The 21,858-nt window shown below is 33.1% G+C and overlaps 2 protein-coding genes across 2 annotated transcripts; both read right to left on the reverse strand.

Annotated features, from left to right (window-relative positions):
* Nucleotides 1–353: 353 nt before the first annotated feature.
* On the reverse strand, nt 354–4,201 carry LOC132742499 (uncharacterized). Its single transcript, XM_060730939.1, has 4 exons — nt 4,090–4,201; nt 2,091–2,111; nt 1,082–1,351; nt 354–675 (listed from the first exon to the last, which is right to left on the reverse strand). Exons 1-4 carry the CDS (start codon nt 4,136–4,138, stop codon nt 665–667), a joined length of 351 nt encoding a protein of 116 aa, XP_060586922.1. The 5' UTR covers nt 4,139–4,201; the 3' UTR covers nt 354–664.
* A 7,211-nt stretch (nt 4,202–11,412) lies between these two features.
* LOC132742500 (zinc finger protein 684-like) lies at nt 11,413–20,010 on the reverse strand. Its single transcript, XM_060730940.1, has 5 exons — nt 19,633–20,010; nt 17,799–18,080; nt 15,501–15,991; nt 15,059–15,209; nt 11,413–12,642 (listed from the first exon to the last, which is right to left on the reverse strand). Exons 1-5 carry the CDS (start codon nt 19,733–19,735, stop codon nt 12,356–12,358), a joined length of 1,314 nt encoding a protein of 437 aa, XP_060586923.1. The 5' UTR covers nt 19,736–20,010; the 3' UTR covers nt 11,413–12,355.
* Between the last annotated feature and the right edge of the window lie 1,848 nt (nt 20,011–21,858).

The following is a 21,858-nucleotide window of genomic DNA, read 5'->3' on the forward strand; positions in this document are numbered from 1 at the left end:
TTTAAACATCTTCTTAAAAACCCAAAGAGCTAGAGCGTAGCTATTTGGCATGAAACATCTTCTAGTGAGTGTCTACCAAGTTTGTACAATAGCACTTTTATATTAATGTTTTAAAACTAGGCTACATGGATCCAATAGTGATTTAGTATAATATTTTTGGACTCTTAAAAAAATAAGGCTTAATTGATAAGATTGAATCCAAAGATTATTTATATTGGACAATCACATGTTTCAAACGCTTGAAGATCATTGGTTATGAGGATGGAAACAAAGGTATATGCTTGTAGATACGTAGTCATTTCATTAGCTTTTGCAAATGTGAAAGAAAAAAAAAGAAAACGAAATACCTTAATTTTAATGTAAGGTGCACTGTATTTCTGTAAATATTTCAAGAAAACACCTTTAACGAAGATGATTACCAGAGTTTTAACAAAATTAACACCACGAGGACAAATACAGTAAATCTTTACAAATACAATGTTGATTTATCATGTCACATTTTTATTAGATCGTTTAAGCAATCCTGTAAGATTGATATCCTTCTGGTTTACATGTTATAACACATGATTTTCCGACTGTAATATAGAGGCGTTTGTAATCCGGAGATGAAATATGTTGTTGTTCATTTTCTCTATTTGTTATACTGCGTCTGTATATTCATCATCTAATAGCCACCTAGAAAATAAAATGAAAAGTCATAACAAAACAAACAAAAAATACCAAATCTATGGAGGACCGCCACATGTTTACATACTAATCATACATGTACTTTATTAGACCTTTCATCCACGTCAGAACAAAGAAGCTGATGTTGATTTAACGAATCTTAATATTATTGGTTATTCCTATAAATCAGCCAGCAGAAGTAACGTTATATGTTATGTTCAGATTACGATGGTGTTGTAGCCGAATGTCGTTAAAGGCGTACATTCGTATATGAACGAAAAATCAACTATTTATCATATTTTCTTAAAGACATGCTCTTTATTTTGTCTTTGATCAATTTAAAAACTGAAAAGACTTTCAAACAATCACAAAGAAATATATTTCAATTGTATGCGCATCACCCAAGACTACTTACGTATATTTTCACAGCATACGCCACGAGCTTTCACATTGTGTCCAGGTTTAGTGCACCTATAACGTTTTGACCGGTCTTTGCTTTTGCAGTCGGAGCGTTTCATGCATGACCTCTTTGGTTCAGGCACACCAATACCACACCCAAGACAGCATGTGCCGTATCTTCTGTTTGGATGTTCTTGGTGGCAATGTGACGTATCAGGGGGACAGACCTCGGTGTCCGAGCAGTGCGCTATTGCTTTATTTGCATTATAGGACGGCGAAATACAGCCTACAACAAGAAGCATACATCAATTATAATTATGACGATGCGATATAACCGAGAACAAGATAAATAGAGATTGGCCTCGTTAAAATTCATAAAAGAACGCATAGGACGGTGGATATAAAGTACGTTGTAACCGATATCTCGCTAAAACCGATCTCGTTATAAACTGTATCAAATGAAAAGATAATAGAAAGAAAAAAAGAAAAAGGCCGGGGCAAAGACGAATGAAGTGGTACCTTGTTGGAGTAGACTGTTCAGGGATTTTTGTACGGCAAGTTACAGTAAAGGATAAAAAGGGCAATAATAAAAATACACAAAAATGGTTGACGTTGCAGATTCGATGTAACTGAGCGATATTGTTAAGTGTTACGTCCCTCGACCCCCCCCCCCCCCCCAGCACCGGCTTATAGAGACAGATACAGTGTTAATATGCCCCAAACTGTGCAAGATATCCTCACCGAACTAATTTACCGAACTGATACAAAATCCTTATTTTTTAATGATATTGTGTTTTTTTTTTTCAAAAGACACGCGTTGGACTTTTATAGTTTTACATGGATAGGACATTCATTTGTGATAAATACATTTTAATATTTTTTCATAAGGAACGGATTATTTAAATGCATACCTAGCAGATAATTCATTATGGGGCTAGATTGAAAAAATATATCAATTGTCGTCTGGTGTCTTCTCATAAATATGCTATATATAAAGTAATGATAAAAACATTTTATGTACTCACCTAAAAAGAGATCAAAGTGACCTGAAACAAAAAGCAAAAAACTTGATGTACTGTATTTCTATTACAATACCAAAATCTGACTACTTAAAGAAAAAGAAATACATTTTTAAAACTTATTTTAAAAAATCAATATTACAAATATTAAAAAATGTTAAAGTTAATTCTGTTATGTGGCCACAGGTGGCAGTATCATAGTTTGGACACCCATTCCACCCCGCCCTTCCCCTGTATCCCTGCTACAACCCTGAAAAAATAATTAATTACTCTAAGGCTTACTATAAGATACCAAATACAAAACCACCGATAAAGGTATATAAAAAAATCCTCTATATATATAGACTAAAACTATAATTTTGATACTTGTTTTTGGTATCTTATAGTAAGCCTTAGAGTAATTTTTTTCAGGGTTGTATCAGGGGTCTAGGGACAGAGTGGGGTGTGATTGGTGTCCAAACTATGACACTGCCACCTGTGTATGTGGTTAGTAAGAAATAATAATTTATTTTTAAAAACAAAACAAAGATACCTAATTCTATAAAAATGTTGACTTAAACTTTTTTTTTTCTTCAGATATACAATGTATTGGCTTTATGTAAGATATACTTTCCCTAGCTTAATGATAGCTCGTTAAATGTATGTATAAATTGTTATTAAATTCATATTTACATGCATCGTGTATTGAGTGAATAATGAACTCTGTTATAATAATAATTCTGTTCAATTTTGATGGCAATTTTATGAATCATAAAGGAACAACAGTGAATGAAGTGAATGACAGTAACCATGTTACACACGAAGATGTTGCCGTTGAAGAAATCTCTTACGTTGTATTATTAAAAATACCCGAGTTTTTCCTTTTTCGAGAAAAACAAGAATATAAGTCAACGTAATTTCGACAAAATAAGCGATATATAGTTTTTTTAGAAAACAAGAATATAAGTATAGGTTATTACGACAAAATACTCGAGATATTTCTTTTTAGAAAACAAGATTGTAAGAAAATGTTATTACTAAAACAATAGTCCTTTAGAAATGGTTCAACTTGTAGACCTATACTATTATTTAATTTGTAAATTATATATTAAGATTCAATTCCTCTGTTCCACAGAATGTAAAGGTCTAGAATAATGTCAATTGTCACAACTATTTTAACATAAAAAAACAAAAACAAAAAACAAAAAACAACATAAATTGATTTTTATTACAAAAATGTAAAAGATTTCAATATGTCGGGAAATGATGCTGATTCTCTTAAAATGATTAGTATATACTAGAACTATGTCATAATAATATGTTATACAGTCTCACGGTTTATCGTGCGACAAGATAAAATAATTATAATGTGTTTACTTGAAATACTTTAAGATGACTTATAGGCCCGTTGGTTGGGTGTGATAAGTTTTTCACTTTTAATGTAATGTTCCGGTATGTTCACACAAAATACAGCAATTTCTTATTTTATCTTTAAATACGTTTCCAGCATAATTATATTATATATATAATTATATACCTTTGCTCTCCCTTTATTCTTGCAAATAAATGTTTTGTTAATTATTTTTTATATATAAATGCATTATATGCATTATACGTATGAAATAAAGCGTTCAAATCAACTAATACAGACGTCACAGAAACAACGCTCTTTAGGATGTTAAAGTTTTCCTCTTTGCATATCAATAAATGAATTGCTAAATAAAACAAACCTCTGTAACAACAACAACAACTAAACAGTATAAACGTTATTTTCAGTAGCATTCACTGTGTTCATATAGAAAATGATAGAATAATGAAGGAGATATGACGAGAACGAACGAATGATCGAACGAGTTTCTACTTACCATCTTAAAACTTAGTAAAAAAAATAATATTTTCATTACATATGTATATTTTATTATTAATTTACAAATAAATTAATGCTTAATGTATGTGGATCTATTTCTTAAAACATTTATTTTCTTTCTATAATGTCAAATAGATAAATAAATTAAATAAATCTTACCTGATAAAATAAACAGAACAAAAGTTGCCTGTTTGTTGTCTTTCCACATGTTGAATAATACAAGTTATCTATATCACCTGGCATTACCACAGTTATTGCAATTGTTGCACTCTTACCAAAGACGATGATTATACACCAGATACTCGTGCATCTGTCATTTTCGGATTCATTTGTGATTTGCCTATATATGGACAGTTATTCTGCACTACTTTGCACGTTGTTTTTTAAACGTTGAAATAATACTATTTATCAGCGTTCACAATAATTATTATTATGTATAACAAACATGTACGTTATTTTTACAATGTAATATACTTTCAGAATTATAAAACTTTGATGAATCGATTAAACAGAACCTGTGCTTGTTTGTTTTACCGTCCGTCCGTCCGTCCGTCCTTATCTACACCATTAATATTCAAAGTCTTCCGCATCGTAGGTTACCCACTGCCGAACCATTACATGTTTACATATTAATCGCCCGTGGGTTTCCGATGATAGGTCTTTCGGACGAAACCTGAACAGTACCGAGGTATCAATGTTCAACATTGGACATGTGAAAAAGACAGGTTTTACAGTAAACCGAACTGTACAATAAAGTATATACATGTACAATTACGTTTATAAATACAGAATGAACACATTGATGTAAGTAATATACCCTGTCTTTTAGAATAAATATGGTAAAGTATATTCGTTAATAAGTTAATTAACTAGCAATGAGCAATTAAACTTATACAGGTTTATGACATATTGTTTTCTATAATGCTAATATACACCTTTTTAACTTACAATTATGAATAGGAAAATGATTAGGCTTCGTATTTATGACAATTTATAGCTCTTTTTTCTCTTTAAGATTTTAGAGATTTAAAAGTCGTCGATAAATCAGTCTCTAACATGACGAAATACAATTAAAACGTCACATTACAGCTTGATTTACCAGCTCATATTAAATGTATTTTTAATATAATTATCATCATTATTGTTAAGTAGATATTATGCAAAGGAAACCATAATCTTGATCTAGATAAATGCTATCATCCTGTGTATCATTAAAATAAATGAGCCCGTGTCACGACAAAACCAACATAGTGGCTTTGCGACCAGCATGGATCCAGACCAGCCTGCGCATCCGCGCAGTCTGATCAGAATCCATGCTGTTCGCTCTCAGATTCTCTACTTGTAATAGGGTTTGTAAGCGAACAGCATGGATCCTGATCAGACTGCGCGGATGTGCAGGCTGGTCTGGATCCATGCTGGTCGCAAACGCATTATGTTGGTTTTGTCATGACGCGGCTCAAATGATATATTGCCGAGCAAGGCATTCTTTCCAACAAACAAGTTGGATTTCCTTTCTTTAATGGATCGCGTAGGGACCTCCGTGGCCGAGTGGTTAAGGTCGTTGACTTGAGATCACAGGTCCCTCGCCGCTGTAGGTTCGATCCTCACTCGGGTCGAAATCTTTCATGTGAGGAAGCCATCCAGCTGGCTTACGGAAGGTCGAAGGTTCTACCCAGGTGCCCGCTCGTGCCTGAAATAATGCCCGGAGGGGCACCTGGGGACTTCCTGCACCAATAAAGACGAAAAATCTCGGCGGGACGCTCTAGGATGGCCCGACTTGAGTGTACGGTCGCCAATATGGGCTTTCCGGCGGCGACCTTAAATAAACGCATTAAAAAAAATAATGGATCGCTCACACCTAGTTTTAGTGCTCTTTATGCGGATGAAAAAAGCGGACTGTCAGGCAATAGTCCGGCTGAAAATCCAGTCTACCGGATAGCAATGGAAACAAAGTTGACAAAAGTAAGACCAGATACGCACACTTTCTCAATAAAATTATTAAAATGCATGCCAAAGCATGCCTGACTTACGCGGAACACAAGTATCCTGAAACGGTGTCGGATCGGCTCGGTCTTAAGCTTTTTTGTTGACAAAAATATCTCTGCCCGAAAAACGGTCCTTGAAGAATGCTCCAAGAAAAAAAACGGTGCGAAAATTCGCTGCTATGTCTGATGTTCGTAAACGTTTTCCGGTAAAGTGTGACATAGTCAATAAGTCATATTTGTATTGTCATTGGCAAAAACCTTTCTATCTTCTATACAATATTCTGGCTGAATAGATGCTGGATCACGTGACGGGAATCATTCATATACATTCGATGGTACATTCTATCTCAGACACACTTTGAATATATATTATATATAGCTGTACATAACCCCATTTATATTGTCGAAACCTCGACCATTTTTAGAATTTGTGACAAATAGACACTTTTGTATCCTTGTTGAAATTCATATGAAAACATATCTTCAGTCACTTTGAAACACGTACAAACAAATAGTGTAGATGTGGCAATAGTCACTTTGAAAGACGAGTGTCCTCCCGTTTTATATATCTTTATTTTAGTCCCTCACTCATTTGTTGATTATATTTGCTTTTGTAGAGGTTATTGGTGGTATTGTCTGGCAATAATGACATGACTAATAAATGTTCGGGAAAGTTTGTCGTCATTTTCCGTGAATTAGTACGATACAAAATGTTTTTATGATATTAAGGTTTCGATGCGGTCCCTTTTTTACAAGAATTGCGGGTAAAGCATACTTGTTTCTGATTAAAAAAATATCCCCACTTTCTAATGAAACGTGAGTGGAAGAAGAGGTAATAACTTTACTTTTAGAGAGATAACATCTTTACTTCATTTGAGTTTTTTATTTTCTTTGTCACGAAATCTTTAAAGTATGTTAAATTTTTACATATAGTTTTGATATATTTTAAAAAATGTGAAAAGAACTTTTTAGAGCAAGATTCAAATTAATTCTAAATATTCAACGTACTAAGGTGCTTCTATTATAAAACATGAACTTAATTGCCGAAGAAAGGTCATTGAATGTGTGTGGGTCTCGAAACAATATAGCCTAAATATTGAGTCTTGAGCATTTCACTGATTTTGTAAGAATACGGGTACTAGTATTTTGAATACAAGTATTAGTATTTTGTTACTATGTATACCATTCTAACACCTGTAAGGCGTGCCAGAAAACGTCGTTGTCTGTTTGCAACGTTTTGACGCAACCCGTTACAAAGATTATCGGAAAAATTTACTTCTAACTGCACGGGAAAGTTAAGTTAGCAGTGTATTTGAATATCTATTTGGAAAATATGCAACTAAACTTCTACATGTAGTTCAACCTTTTATTCATAAGTGTATGTAACAGTCTGTAATTTTGCATATTTACAATAAAGTAGTCCCATGTTTGCTCGAGTTCTATTGCTATGAAATATTTAAAAAAAAGTTCTCTTATCAACTGCGTAGCCTGTCAATTGATACGACCAAATTGGCTGTCATCTATATATCAAAATTTATAAGTAAACCCTTATGCCCTTCGGCACGTGCACGTCGTGAAGAGGCACAGGCGTTGGCACTTTGCGACGCATTACAGAAAACCGAAACTTGTATCCTACATACCAGTTGTCGATGATCTGATTGAATTCATGAGGGGTGGTAGCCTACAACAATGTAGGTACAGACAACGAGGAAAGGCATTATAGGGTGAGCCCATGGTTTGAACGTTTGCTGACAACAACAGCTGAACGTTCGCTGTAAAGGGACCTGCTTTCCGGCTCACAATTAATTTCTTTGGCTTATACTAGAACTACATCATTTGTGCTTCAAATTAACACTTAAAGGGCATGACTGGTAACAGTTCTGGGGCCCGTGCACGATGGCGAAAGCTATTTTTGTGCCTTATCGGGGGGGGGGACCATTTAAGATAAACTTCATTCATACATACCTTATTCCAAGTTCATAGTTTCTATGTTACAGAAATGTACATACATGTATTTATTTGTTAATTATTATCAGGTTTTAAGCAGTAATTGTTCATTTACATAATCTGAAAAGACGACGAATTCAGTGCAAATGTACAAATGCCCATCACATTGGTTTGTTCTAAAGCTGCGGTATTCACTTTATCATGGCAGAGCCCTGGACCATCCCGATAAGTTACTGGGATGATCCGGGACAATCCGGAGTGAAATTATTGTTGTGGTCACACTTACCCCGGTAGTTCTACGGTAATTCCCAACTAACCACCCAGGATGCGCTCCGGACCATCCAGGCAGAGCTACGTTCAGAAACATGCCGGTGTTTCCCCGGTCGTTCCTGGAGGGTGCCGACAGAGCCCCAGTTGACCCAGGCAGAGCCCCAGTCGATCCAGGCAGAGCTCCGGCAGAGCCCCGGTAGAACCCTGGCGGATTGAAAACGCGCGAAAATGATTACGTTGATACATTATTCATGATGATTTTCAGTATAATCCTTATGCAAGACTGGACAGAAGGGAAATGGGGGAGGGTTTTAATACAAACAAGTGCAATCATCGCAAATTGTCGTGATTCTTTTGAAATGAACCGATCAACCGTAGTTCCATCGTCATCCTCCGGAGCTCAGCATGCATCCTGCGGCTCTGCCGTCATTCGCCGGAGCTCTGCCGGCATTCTTCGGGGCTCTACCGTAGCTCTGTCGGCTATATCATACCCCGGATCATCCCCAGTTTGCGCCGGCAGAGCTTCGGTGCTTCCCCGGTTTAACCCCGGTCGTTCCCGAAAAGCTAAGGATGAAGCCGGCAAAGTTATACTTCCCGGATCACCCCGGACCATCCCGGTGATATTGAATATTTTAATCCATCTGGGGTCGTACCCCGTCGTTCCCGGATCACGCCGGACGTCTTTTGGGACTCTGCCGGGATGTAAGTGAAACTGCAGCTTAATATATGTTAATCTTGTTATCGGTGTTATTATAATATCCATTATAATATTTTTTAAAGAAAATCACCACCACTTCCGCATGTTACTTATTGCATTTATAAACAAATACCAAAATTGCTATTTTCTAAAGTGCGCTTTTTGGCAGTTTGTCACGTAGCGTACCGCTGTCACGTGTCAATGTGACGTAAGCAGAGTCTCGCGCCAGTCATAATAAATTGTAACCGCCATTTTCATGTGCAGCAATTCTATTCATTAAGTGCCAAGATTAACATGTTAAGATTTTTATTGCTCATTAAAGACGCTTAAACTGTCATGTTTATATAAACTCCTCAAACCAATTCATATTCAGATTAAATAAACTTCACTAGTTTATATATCTATTGTAAATTAATTATGTTAAATGGATTTAACAAAACTGCTGTACGCGTTATAAGACAATATTTTCACTACTGATTTACAAACTTCGACGCGATGTTTTGACTGATTCTAAATATTATTCAAACGATTTGATAATAACAAATGTTACTTAAAGTGACAAGATCAACAAAATTTAAATCTGGGGAAATCGGTTTACCGCATTATGGCTTTTTTATGGTTTCGCAAATAAAAACTCTAGATAAAAACACTTCGCAATATGGGAACATGTTAATATTACTACCATCTATCACCGTAAATCATGTTATGTTTATGTATCCATGCTTGGAAAGAAGGAAGAAATTTCATTTTTTAAAAATACCAAAACAGAATAAAGATTACTCAGCTAAAATAAAATAACGTAAATGTCCATTATAATAAGTGTCCATTATATTAAGCATTTACCAAATTAAATCTGCGGCGCAGAGGCAAAGTGAATGGTTTAAGTTTCATTTTAAATACTGCAATCCTATTGGACAAAATATAATTTCACACTATTGAATGATATTTCAGTGTCTTTGTTAATAATTCATAAGTTTAAAATTTAAAATCTCATTATTGGCAAATAATAAATTATTAAATTATAAATGCAAAATACATTGAAAGTTGAGTTGAGAAATAATTTATATGGAAGTAAACTGGGTTACTATATTACCTATTTTCTTATATGTTAGGTAAAATTGATTGTATCTTATATACCTCAAAATGGTTACCATCACGGAAGAAAAGAAAAGTTTTTCCATCTATCTATGTGCATTTAATAAGGATCAATCCGGTCGGCTTCAGATGAAATAGTATTTCCTGACAGGCATTCTCCTGTTCATGTGATTGACCATTACATCATAGTCTCGGAGGTGCACACACACGAATTGATAAAATTTTGACTCTTGAAATAATATAATAAACATTGTCTCAAGATTTAGTTAAATTACCTATTTTGCATTTTCTTATTTGCACATCTACATCAAATCTAACTCATGACTTATTGTAGTGTACTAAAAAGTCCAATAACTGCTGATTTAAGTTACTTCGGCAAATAATCTATACAATATTTGTGTAGATTTTTTTTATTTTATCTTTTATTTGCCGATTTTAGGTGAAAAGTCATGCTTGTATAAATGATCTTTAATTAAATTGGTAAAAAACTGTTTAAAAACATGACTATATACATGTACTCGTAATACTCGTATTAAGTTAATCCTAATTTTCCTAATATATATGATGTGGGAATAAAATGCAATTTTCAAAAATGGACCAATATACATGCAGAGAGAATTGTATGTCATTTTGTTACAATTTGTCTTAATAATAAATATAGTCATGAAAAACGTTAATTTGAATTTGCAGTAGCTCTTGGTCTTCTTCAGCAGCAATTATAATTATACACACAAATATGACAAAACAAAGTGGCATAACGTCATTGAATATAGCATATAAGATATTTTTCTATAAATCCAGGAGTTATTTTCATCGAGTGTTATGAAAATAAAAATTTCATGAGTGGCGGTAGCGACGAGTGATATATAATAATTTTCATTCCACAAAATGAAATTAAATCCTGTATTTATGGGAAAAAATTGAATTTTTTGTTTATTTTATACATTTTTGTCTTTTTTACATTACAATTTAAAAGATTTTCCCTCAAATTGTGTGTACTGGCAGAATTTAAAAGAAAGTAGTCCGGCAAGACAACAATGAAAATATGGAAAATATTTTTCACTGCATTGGAAAATAAATATTTACAGTGAAAATACGTAAAGAATGAAAATTCGCATTTTATTTCATCAATAGTTCTCAATATTTAATTTATAAGTATATAATAAATGTATATAGTAAATACTGGTAAGTTAAATATAAAGTTATCTAATGTGGTATAATTCTTCCTAACATATAAGGTATACTAAATGTATGTACAGGTACATGTAATGAAGGTTTAAAGTTAATTGTACCTAATCGCATTTATTCAATTAAGTTGGAAGGGTTTGACCTTCTGTTGATAGACGGGACTTTGTCCGCACTGTAAAATTAATGAGAGGTTTTTCCCTATTTTGTCCACCTGACCATTTCAGAAAGAGAGATTTTAATTTTTCAGAACAGGTTTTGTAGATCTCCCAATTTTCTTAAATTGAAAACATACACATAATGTCAAATTTATACATTTTATTAGAATAAAAAAACATAACCATAAATAGTATATTAATATGAAGAATAAGAAACATGTCGTTTAAAAAAATTAATAAATAGCACATAATTATGATAAAATATGATAAATTTTCCCGGATCCAAACTTAAAATATAATACACAAAACCGACAAGACTCTTACATATACAGACTATAGCTGAGCATAGTTCATTTATTGACAGACTGAACACTGAGACATTTCAAAATATTCTTAGTAACGTCTGGGTGTGATATAGAATATATATTCACTGCTAAGAAATTTTATGATTGTTGCGAAACAGTAAGCTTTCATAGAAAACATCGCAAAGTGACTCATATTTTCCTCATATGTCAAAAACATTATTTAAATAAATCTAAACACGTGTTGAATTAAATCAACTAGATTCGTTGGTTAGTTTTTATATAATCAAGGTCAAACACGTTGATCAGAAAATGAAAGGAAAGATAGAGTGGAAGGAGATAATATGATATAGCTAATATAAATACATGTATATTCCTTCATTAAATTATGACATTATCTGTAGCGGGATTAAGAAGTTTTCCTCCAAAGACTTATCCGAAAATATACTAAATATTCAGTGTTATAAATTTCTATTTTTGTATTGTCAATCATAAAAAGGCAGAAAGTGCAGAAAGAAAGTGCAGTGATAAAAATTCTAGATGTGTAGTGCAAAACTGTTACAGATTTCACGATTCGAGTGCAAAAATATGACCATGGAATGGTTAAAGAGGAAGAAAAAAAATATTTGTCTTATTAATAATATGCTAATAACAATTTCCATACTTCTGAACTGTTGATTATTTTCAAACCGCCTTTGGTCTCTTGCCTGCTGTGACCAATGAATTCTACACTAACGATTACGCAATGTTAAAGGTTTAACCCGAATTATGATTTCCGGTAATTGTTCACGAAACCAGCACTTGTCTGTGCGCATGTGCATGCGCATGACTGTAGTCGGAGTTGATCATTGAATCACGTGACACAGTCTGAACCGGAAATAAATCTGAAGTTGTTTTTTCTTCACCATGTTGAGTCTCAAGGTGACGTCTTAGGTCGACTTTACGCTGGAACGCCCGGCCACATGTTTTACAGGTAAAAGGTTTAAATCCGGAATGTTTTCGGCAATGTGTAATGAGGTTGGAACTTTGACTAAATGCCTTACCGCAATGGCTGCATTTGTATGGCTTTTCACCTGAAAGTACAGCAATTGGATATTGACTCAGGGGTCATATAATGAGTTATCATAAAATACAGATTTTTCTATATCAGAGGAATTTGAAATGCAGCGAAATTAAAATGATCTGTATATAAACCCTTCAATTCAGCCAACCAGTTTCAACGAGGTAGTAAAAAAAGATTTTTTCTTTAAGTTTTCCTTAAATAAATGTTCCTAAAACGCTTTCACTGATCATTGACATTAAATCTAATTTCCAATAAAAGAGATAACGCAGATGGAATATCAAGAAATGACCCGCAAACCCTTCACTGTCAGGAACAGCAAAATTTGACAAATGAATAACAGTCTATCGAAATTTGTACAAATCACAATGATTTCTCCTTTCTGGTTTATATCAAACATCTCAACTAATAGAAATCAGTGTTAGGAATCCAGGGGTCTTTTAACTATTAACACAAATATGAAGGAAGTTTACAGTGTTAAGGGATTTTCTATCATTACTAATTCCGTCTAAATCAAATATCAGACGCGACATAAATTTGTTCTGGGAATGATCCGTCGTGTATTGCTATCAATAAGCATAAGAAATTCAATTTGTCCATCGCAGTCCCCAACGATAATCGCGCTGATGTTACATTCACCATTGTCAAATAAAATGGCACTCCCGATTTCTCCCAAAAGACCATGACAAATAATTACAAACCTTAAAAGCCTAATTGTGTTACATGTTGACTCGCGCAAACTTCACTTTGGTTTTATAAACAACCCCAAAGCGCCACGATTTCATTACGCTAACCGGAGACAAACCCGTTGGATTTATGTAAATTTGCACAGTTTAGAGTAATTTCTATTCCGTTCAGATTGCCGAATGGGCTGATATAGATTCATGAGAGAACAGGGGTGAGAAAACAATTTACTTTTCGTTCAATCAAAATGATTGAATTTCTTCAAATCTGAGTCCTCCGTGTATTGTCTATGGGGTTGTGTTTGATTTTTGGCGGGTTTCCTGAATTGTTAACGACAGTTGTACCTAATATGTCAACAAAATGTTTCCTAGATTTGCTTTATAGAAACAAGAAAAGTGAAAAAGGCCGAATAAGTATGCGTGTAACTTTGATCGGTATATTGATGAACTAAACACTACAATAGTGCTACATTATGTCGAACAGTCTAGGTACATTTGCGAGAGGTAACATCTATGTTGCGTTATCATTTGTTCATTTTTATATATCTTAATATTTTGTTATGAACAATTTTATTCGGTAAACATTTAACTATAACTGCAAAACAGTAGCAGACCAGACATCTTTGATAAAAGTTTACTTTTCGTTCTTTCAAATATCCTACATGATTGTTACTGAAAAGGATTTGATTTTAATAGCTTTAAAGAAATTGCCAGATTTAAATGTCAAATAATATTTCGTTCTCATAAATTTTATGTTTAAGAACGAAGATTGGATTGTGTTCACTACTCCAGAAGGGTTCATCTCGCTTATACAGCTTCTCCAAGATTTTTAATTCCCTAAACGGAAAACTAATCGAAAGTTAGTTATACCCCTTCACTGCAATCTTTAAATTCCTGCATTTCTGCACATTTAAACTACCATAAAGCGTCTAAATCAGATTTCACTGATTAATTACCACCGGTAACTGTATTAGAAGGAAGTGACGTATTCCGTTTTATTTACACCTACCACGTGCGCTAATTTGACTGAAAATGGAATTAAAACGCGCACCTTGGCATAAGGATGCGAACTTTTCACAATTAGGCGCTATAACTTGGGAAGAAGATTGACTATTAGTGCAAACCGTTTATTAATGAATCCGTAATTGAGTTAGAAAACAGCCCCGAGTTTTGGAGATTGCCAACCTTTAAATCACAGAGTCACGGTTATATTTTCCTCTCTTCAGGAGCGACACCGGTGACATTTTTGTGGCTTTCAGAATAATTTGAAAGGACATATTTCTAGGACAGTTTCAGTGATGGCGTTACAAGTCATTTTAATGCCGTTTTTGGCCGTTCTTTTCCCCTTAATTTACGACGATAATTCTGTCCGGATAGCAGGTAACTTTTGTTGTGTCTGGCATCGCAACATTTAGGACATTTAATGGGTGGAATCAGAAGTTTTGTAGCATTGAAAGCGGCATTCGTTTCAAGATAACTGTAGTTGCATGCAAGATAATATTTCACTCATCATTTATATACCCCCATACACTTTTAAATCATTCCATAGAATCGGAAAAATAGGCCGCTAACTTGGTAATTAAAGAAAGATTTTAATTGCTAGTGCAAAGGGCAAGTTCCTTGCTAATATACAGGAACAATGCATTCATTGCTCACTATCTTCACTGAAATACCTAAAGAATTTTGAAATTATCCACAAAGAAAAAACTGATTGGCTACTCTTTAAGTAATTATAAACAGACATACCAGTATGTATATATGTATGCTTCTTCATGTCTGACTTCTGATGGAAACGTTTACCGCAGTAGGGACACGGGTATGGTCTTGTGTCACTGTGTATCAGGAGATGGGTTGATAATGTTGAGGAACGCTTGAACGATTTACCACATTGTTGACACTGTTATATATGAAAAAAGAATAAATGTACCGTTACTATTCTAATAATATATCGACATAATCATAGATTTTACAATGCCTGCTAATTCAAAGAAAATGAAATCACCATTTTAACTTGCTTCAAATATTGATATGATTAAAAGAACATTATTAACATAATTAAAGTTTGGTCAAATCATAAAGGAAAACACTGAAACATATATATTTGTATCATTGTTTGCTAAGAAAATTATGAACGTAATTTAAAAGAATCATGAATGAAGAAGTTGATGAATTTTTTTTATTAAAGTACCTGAAAACTTTTTTCTTGTGTATGAACTGCTCGGTGCTGTGTCAAGCTAACAGAGTGACCAAATGTTTTGTTACAAACGTCACACGCATACGGGCGCCTACCGCTGTGTGACCGCCGCACGTGCACTTCTAACCCGTGCGGTGTGCTAAATTGTTTCATGCATTTTACACATTCGTAGGTACCCTTCTCATAGGATCCGAATTCAGACATAGGGTGGGGTATTTGAGCCTCTACAACCGGACTGTCATAGTTCATGTTAAATCCAGCTTGATTCATTCCCATATTTAAATTAAAATTAGCCAGTCCTTTAGCACAGAGGTATGGGTACATTCGTGGGTCCGTCCAAAAGTTTGGCACGTTTGATCTAGCCATTGCAAATATGTTAAAGGGATTTCTGTAGATTCCTTGTAGTAAATTATAGCGGTAAATTTCAGCCAGACACAGCTTCGGATCTTGCAGGCCATTTCTTGTTTTACTCACGTGCTCATCATCTAAAAGCAGAAAGTATATTTCAGTGAAAAAAAAATCAAATGAAAAAAATGAATTTTTACTTATGTCGTACGTACTCCATTATTAAGACATATAAACATTGAAATATGATTTTGATGATCTTTTTTAATAATTATAATCTTTAAACTGAAATGGCAATTTTTCATGATAAAATAGAGGATATTTGTTTGTTTTGCATGTAAGATTGAAATATAATTTCACTGAGTGAACACCAGATGCAATATTTTCACGAGTGGCGTAGCCACGAGTGAAAATATAATAGCTGGTGTTCACGAATGAAATATATTTCAATCTTATATGTAAAACAAATAAATTTTCTTTTTATTTTATGCTTTTTAAGTGATTTTAAGCTATTTTTTTATTGATTTTGCCGCGTAACGTCGCGCATTCTCCTTTGTGACGTCATTATATCATGACGTCACATCATCAGTTTTGAAATCTAGTTCCGTTAAATTTCTCTAATTTTGTTAAATGTCTAACATGATGTATGATGACATTGACTTTCTTTTCCTAAAGAAGCAAAATTTACGTATGACGGCATTTATTTCTGCCTGTTATTCCATTTAGTTATGATTTTCTGTTCATCCGCATTCAGATATAGTCCGGCTACAGTGAAAATTATATTTTATAAATTTCACTAGTGGTTTATCAGAATATAATCATCTGATATATTACAATAAAACACTGGAAAGCATGAAATAAGTATTATTAACTATTTACTTATTTTAGCAAACCAAAAACAAAACGGGATAAGATAAGCATTGTTTAAGCTTGTTGTTATAATATAGACAATGAAACAATTAATGCTCAAAAGTGAGAAAAAAAATCTAAAACTAGCCAGAAGCCACTGCTTGCTATTCCAGCTTTTCAAAATGCCAATAAACTTTGAACTTGCTGTTTGAACTACATTTCATTAATCTTTGGTAAACTTAATAATTTTTCCATTCTCTGTATAGTTTAATATCCTTAGAGAAACATTTAAGTCAGTAAAGAATATATCTACAATAATATATAGTAAGTTTTACATATAACTCCGATAGAGAAATGATAAATAGAATTAAGGAGTCCACGTCTTTTATTATGACATAATTCAAAATGCAATAAGCTTATAACTTTGTCTTTATTAAATTCCACATTGTTATAACCTGACAACAATATTTCCTAAAAGTTAAAAAAATGATATGAAAGGAACACAACTGAGCTTTTTTTGACATGAAGGGACTAGAAATATTTTTTCGGGATTTATTTGATGAAGGTTTAGGCTAATAATTTGTGTGCAAAATTTGAGACTATTCCCTCAATCAATTTTACCAGAATAATCATTTTAAGTGTGCAAAATGATTCAAAAATGAAATGCGTTGCACTCAAACCGGGATAAGAATTGTACCAAACATTTTATGTTTTTAGGTATTTTGACCTCCGTTGAGTTCCGTAAACAGTTTAACATTTATTCAAAATAAATTAAATTTACCAAAATTGAAACAAAACGATTCTAACCCCAAAAAGATCCGCAGCCAGTAAATCAAGTTGTTAGGAATTTTAGTTAAGATGCTATAAATTATATACATGTATAATAACATGCAATAAATTGAAGGCATAGTCATGCTTTATTTAAACGCACCTGTTTCTTTGTGATTTTACATAATTCAAAAGAATAAACTTCTAAATAACACCTTTTTTGGCTTTGCAGTTTTATATACAGAAAATTGAAGTGAAATTCTGTTATATCAAAGTCCGTTATATGACCGTTGAAAAAATAGCATTTATAGATAGAAGTTTCATACATACCTGAATTTTTATTTTCATTCATATCTTCATTTTCTTCAGTATCTTTGTTCTCCACGTCATCTTTAACACTCAGCCACGGCCGGAATGGTCGTATTTTCCCAGCTTCCCTATTGTGGGAAACTTCATTGTCTACATCCGGTACCGGGGATGAAGATGACCTTGAACTTACGGGGCTGGCATGCGCGGCGAGCGTGTTTCGCGGCGTTATTGGTGACGTCAATATAGGCGACGTTGACGGTGGTACACGGTGTGGTATTGTCAGGTTCATTGCGGTCTCGTACTCTGTAAACAAGAAAAGTATGCTGTTCAAGAGAAATAAAAATTATTTATTTTTAAATATTTTTTTTCACAACTTGTTTTGATACATAGTTCAACCGGGAATCTTTCCTGAACGGGAAAGTTAGAAACTTACATGCATTCTCAGCATATTTATATTTCCTTAGATAGAAAGAACTTCAATTGTAAATGCTGTATGGACACGGGGCAATGAATTAATAAATGTTTTTATACTGAAATAAATAATAATAAAACATGATGACTTTGAAATAATAAGTAGACGTGCAAGTAATGTAAAAATGTAGTTTGCATATATTCAATTTTTATAATAGTGTTTAAGCATGTTTTTGCTTTATGTAAAAAATTTAATTGTTTTATATTATGTTTAATTAAAATTGAACCTACAAATATATACAATATTATTTCATATTTAAGGTACTTTTTTAATTTTAGATATGAACCAGCATGACTCCTATTCTATACAAACGTGTATGATTATACTCAAATAGTCAAAATACATGAAATATATAATATCATTGTCAATTGAAATATTAATGTTGCATAAATATTGCCTAGATAAGAAACGGTAATACAATTATCCCAGATGTAGAAACAACAATACCAGTAATTTACCCGGTCATATGGAATAAAACACTCCGAATCAAGTTTTATATCTAATATTGAATGCTATCCACACATAGTCAAATCTAACTTCTAAAGCATTTTAAATCTGTTTCTTGTAACGTTACATGGTATGGTGACTATCGTTTCCTTGAGTTATTTTGTCAAATATACAATTATCATCATTTTCCCACATCAAAACTATGTAAACTAGTATATTTCATATAGATCGAGTAGTCGAGTTAATAGACCTACCCTAAAATGAATAAATAAAAAGGAGTAAAAGTTAATAGACCTAACCTTAAGTGAATAAATAAGAAGATGAAAAAAGAATGACAGTTTTTTCTTATCTTGTATTCTTCATATTTTTTACATCATGTCGCTATACTGGTTTATACCCCATTCACAAACATGTTGCAGCCACATAATATATTTGTATCTTAACTTAAAATACCTGCCTATAGGTGACTTAATTGATGTATGTTATTGAAAATAACTTTGCCGCTGATATTCATTTAGTAATATATGTACCTCATCTTGAGACAGTATATTACTGTTAATAAAACATATTAAAAAACAAAATTGTACATAGTGGCACCACGGAATTGTAATATAAATCTGTGGTGGCACACAATAACAAATTATTATTTTTGAATATGTTATGATGAAATTCCAAAAAGAGCAATAAAAATCACATTGGACAGAAAGGTATGTATCTTTCAATATGGTCCTATACTTATGATGAGAAATTCAATCCATAATTGATATTAATTAATTCTATATAATTGAATAAAGGTATAATTGTATCCTGTCAAGTAGCTAACAATCTGTGATATATAAGCTAATACAGTAATGTTTATGTCGTTACATAATAGTTAATTTGTTTAAATTACTAAAAACAATATTTATAAATCTGTTTAATTCTAGATAATCTTACCTTTGATTTTTGGTGAAACCACCGAAAAAGCACTATTATGGTCTAATGCCGACTCTAACTCCATATTTATTTGACAGTTTTTTACCAAAAATGATTTTGGCATAGCATATAAAATCAACCAATTGTCCCAATTTTTTCCTTTATAGTATTTATTAATATATTTGTAATCTATAGTAAAGAAAAATTATCCTATTATTTTATTAACACTATTTTCGTCGCACAATCTTAATATTTTTGACTGCAAATATTCAGTAGTCAAAGACACATCACGGGTCTGTAAGTATAAGTACAATAAAAGAATTATTCTTGAATTTAAATAAAAATCACGCTTAACAAACGCGATGCCACTATAGCGCATGCGTATAAGGAAGAAAAATCCACAAGTGGCATGTGCCGAGATTAGCAATCTTTACAAGGATAGTTTACTATTGGACGATGACGGTGTTTCTGATTAGACTAAGCTCCGCCCACTCGCGGGTTATCGATACTTGAGCAATAGTTTAAAGACGGCAAAACAGCTTTTGATAAAAGAAACTTAAAACTCGTCTGTGTTGCATTAATTTGTTGTTTTTGCTTTTATAATCAGGATATCTAAGATTGTGCACGAGAATTGAAAAATAATTGATATCGAGTTTTCTACATTTCAAATAAAATAAATAAATAAATAAATTAAATTAAATTAACGTTCAGAGTTAGGAAGCTACAATGCTGCCTTACGGTTGAGTCGGGCTAATTTATTCAGGTGTCTGTTTGTACCCGTCAAACATGCATTGATATGAACGTTAGTCTTCCTGTACTAAAACTTGAGAGAATCTGTTAAAACAGAATTACTGTACAAATTGAACTTTTACGCAACTTTTCAATCAGATGAAGTCAGTGATTTAGAAAATATAAGAACTTATGCCCTATTTGTAGAGAAATCAATTTCAATTACAGAGATATTTAAAGCTAGTTTGCAGTGCTCATCTTGTTACCGTGCAGTAAAAAGCTTTGAAACAATTTAAATTCAAATCAGTTAAAAACCAGAACCATCTGTTCGTAAGAGATTTAAACACTGCAATATCCCCCAATTTCTGTTTAATTAATCTCGGGCCGTCAAAAACCCGATAATCTGTTGAAAATTATTTGAAAGAATCGTCAACAAAGTTGATTTAATCATTTGCCGTAATTTCAGTCAAGTTCACCTCTATTTCACTAATCAGATCAATTAGTTTAATTAAATCACTAGAGTCAATCACTCTTTACACTCGAACACGCTCCAGATGTACCCATAATGCACCGGGGTTAAGTTTGATTACAAAATCGCCATTGGCTGCTAAATTCCCAAGAGGTCGAATCAGTTGTTCTGATATGAACCAGGTACTAGCGTGAATAATGGCTTGTCTCTTTTTTTCTGTGTTTTCCAACATTTTTGTATTCATTGTCGCCGCTTTATTCTATCTGGGTGCATTGATTTAAAGTGTCTCTAACTGCTATAAAGACTGTTCTCTGGGATAAGCCGGAAAAGTCACGTGAATACCTCATAGCATTGTCGCTGACAATTCACAATATATACTGTTTAAAAGAAAATCGGACATGTCGCATATTTTAAAGACAGAAGTTATTGCAAAAAGTTAGAAAACTATACATATATATTACCAACTATAATTAACTACGGCACGTTATTTCACTGTGATATTGTCCTTAAATGACTCCTACTCGTAGTCATATTTTAAATTTAAAGTTCATGACACCAAGAGATTTTTACAGTGCAAAATTTAGAATATTAAGGAAAGTTGTCTTATCTCAACTTTGATTTTAGGAACAACATGAACAGTTTCTACAAATTTGGAAAATGTACTAAAACGGGACAGGTGGTGTCCATATACAGAAAAAGATGTGATTGCTTACAAGAAAAATGTCTATATATGTGTACGGTTCACGGCGAACTAGAGCCACTGAAATAGAAAGTCATCATGTGTACAGCTGAACAATTTGTCTTGGAACGGTTTTTGAATAAATTTTGTTTTCCAAGCCCAGACCAAACAAAGTTTGATAAAAAATGTCTGATTTAATTATTCGGATTGAACATGGCCAGAAACAAAGTCGGTGTCCCCGGGGATCATAACTCTGTATTAAAGCCGACCTAGGAGGAACCTTTATTATAATACTGTAGATATTACTATTCCACAAAGGCACGAGTATTAGATCTGGTTAATATAACACAAGTCTCCTATCTACCAATGC

The sequence above is a fragment of the Ruditapes philippinarum genome, unplaced genomic scaffold (genome assembly GCF_026571515.1).
Source record: "Ruditapes philippinarum isolate M1 unplaced genomic scaffold, ASM2657151v2 ctg7283_1_1_1_1, whole genome shotgun sequence".
NCBI lineage: Eukaryota > Metazoa > Mollusca > Bivalvia > Venerida > Veneridae > Ruditapes > Ruditapes philippinarum.

Coding starts and splice junctions, on each gene's coding strand:
- LOC132742500 (XM_060730940.1), bottom strand. CDS start 19,735: ATGCCAAAATCATTTTTGGTAAAAAACTGTCAAATAAATATGGAGTTA. Junction 18,081..19,632: donor GGTTTCACCAAAAATCAAAG/GTAAGATTATCT, acceptor TCTTGTTTACAG/AGTACGAGACCGCAATGAAC. Junction 15,992..17,798: donor GAATGAAAATAAAAATTCAG/GTATGTATGAAA, acceptor TTCTGCTTTTAG/ATGATGAGCACGTGAGTAAA.
- LOC132742499 (XM_060730939.1), bottom strand. CDS start 4,138: ATGTGGAAAGACAACAAACAGGCAACTTTTGTTCTGTTTATTTTATCA. Junction 2,112..4,089: donor TGTTCTGTTTATTTTATCAG/GTAAGATTTATT, acceptor TTTTTGTTTCAG/GTCACTTTGATCTCTTTTTA. Junction 1,352..2,090: donor TCACTTTGATCTCTTTTTAG/GTGAGTACATAA, acceptor TTCTTGTTGTAG/GCTGTATTTCGCCGTCCTAT.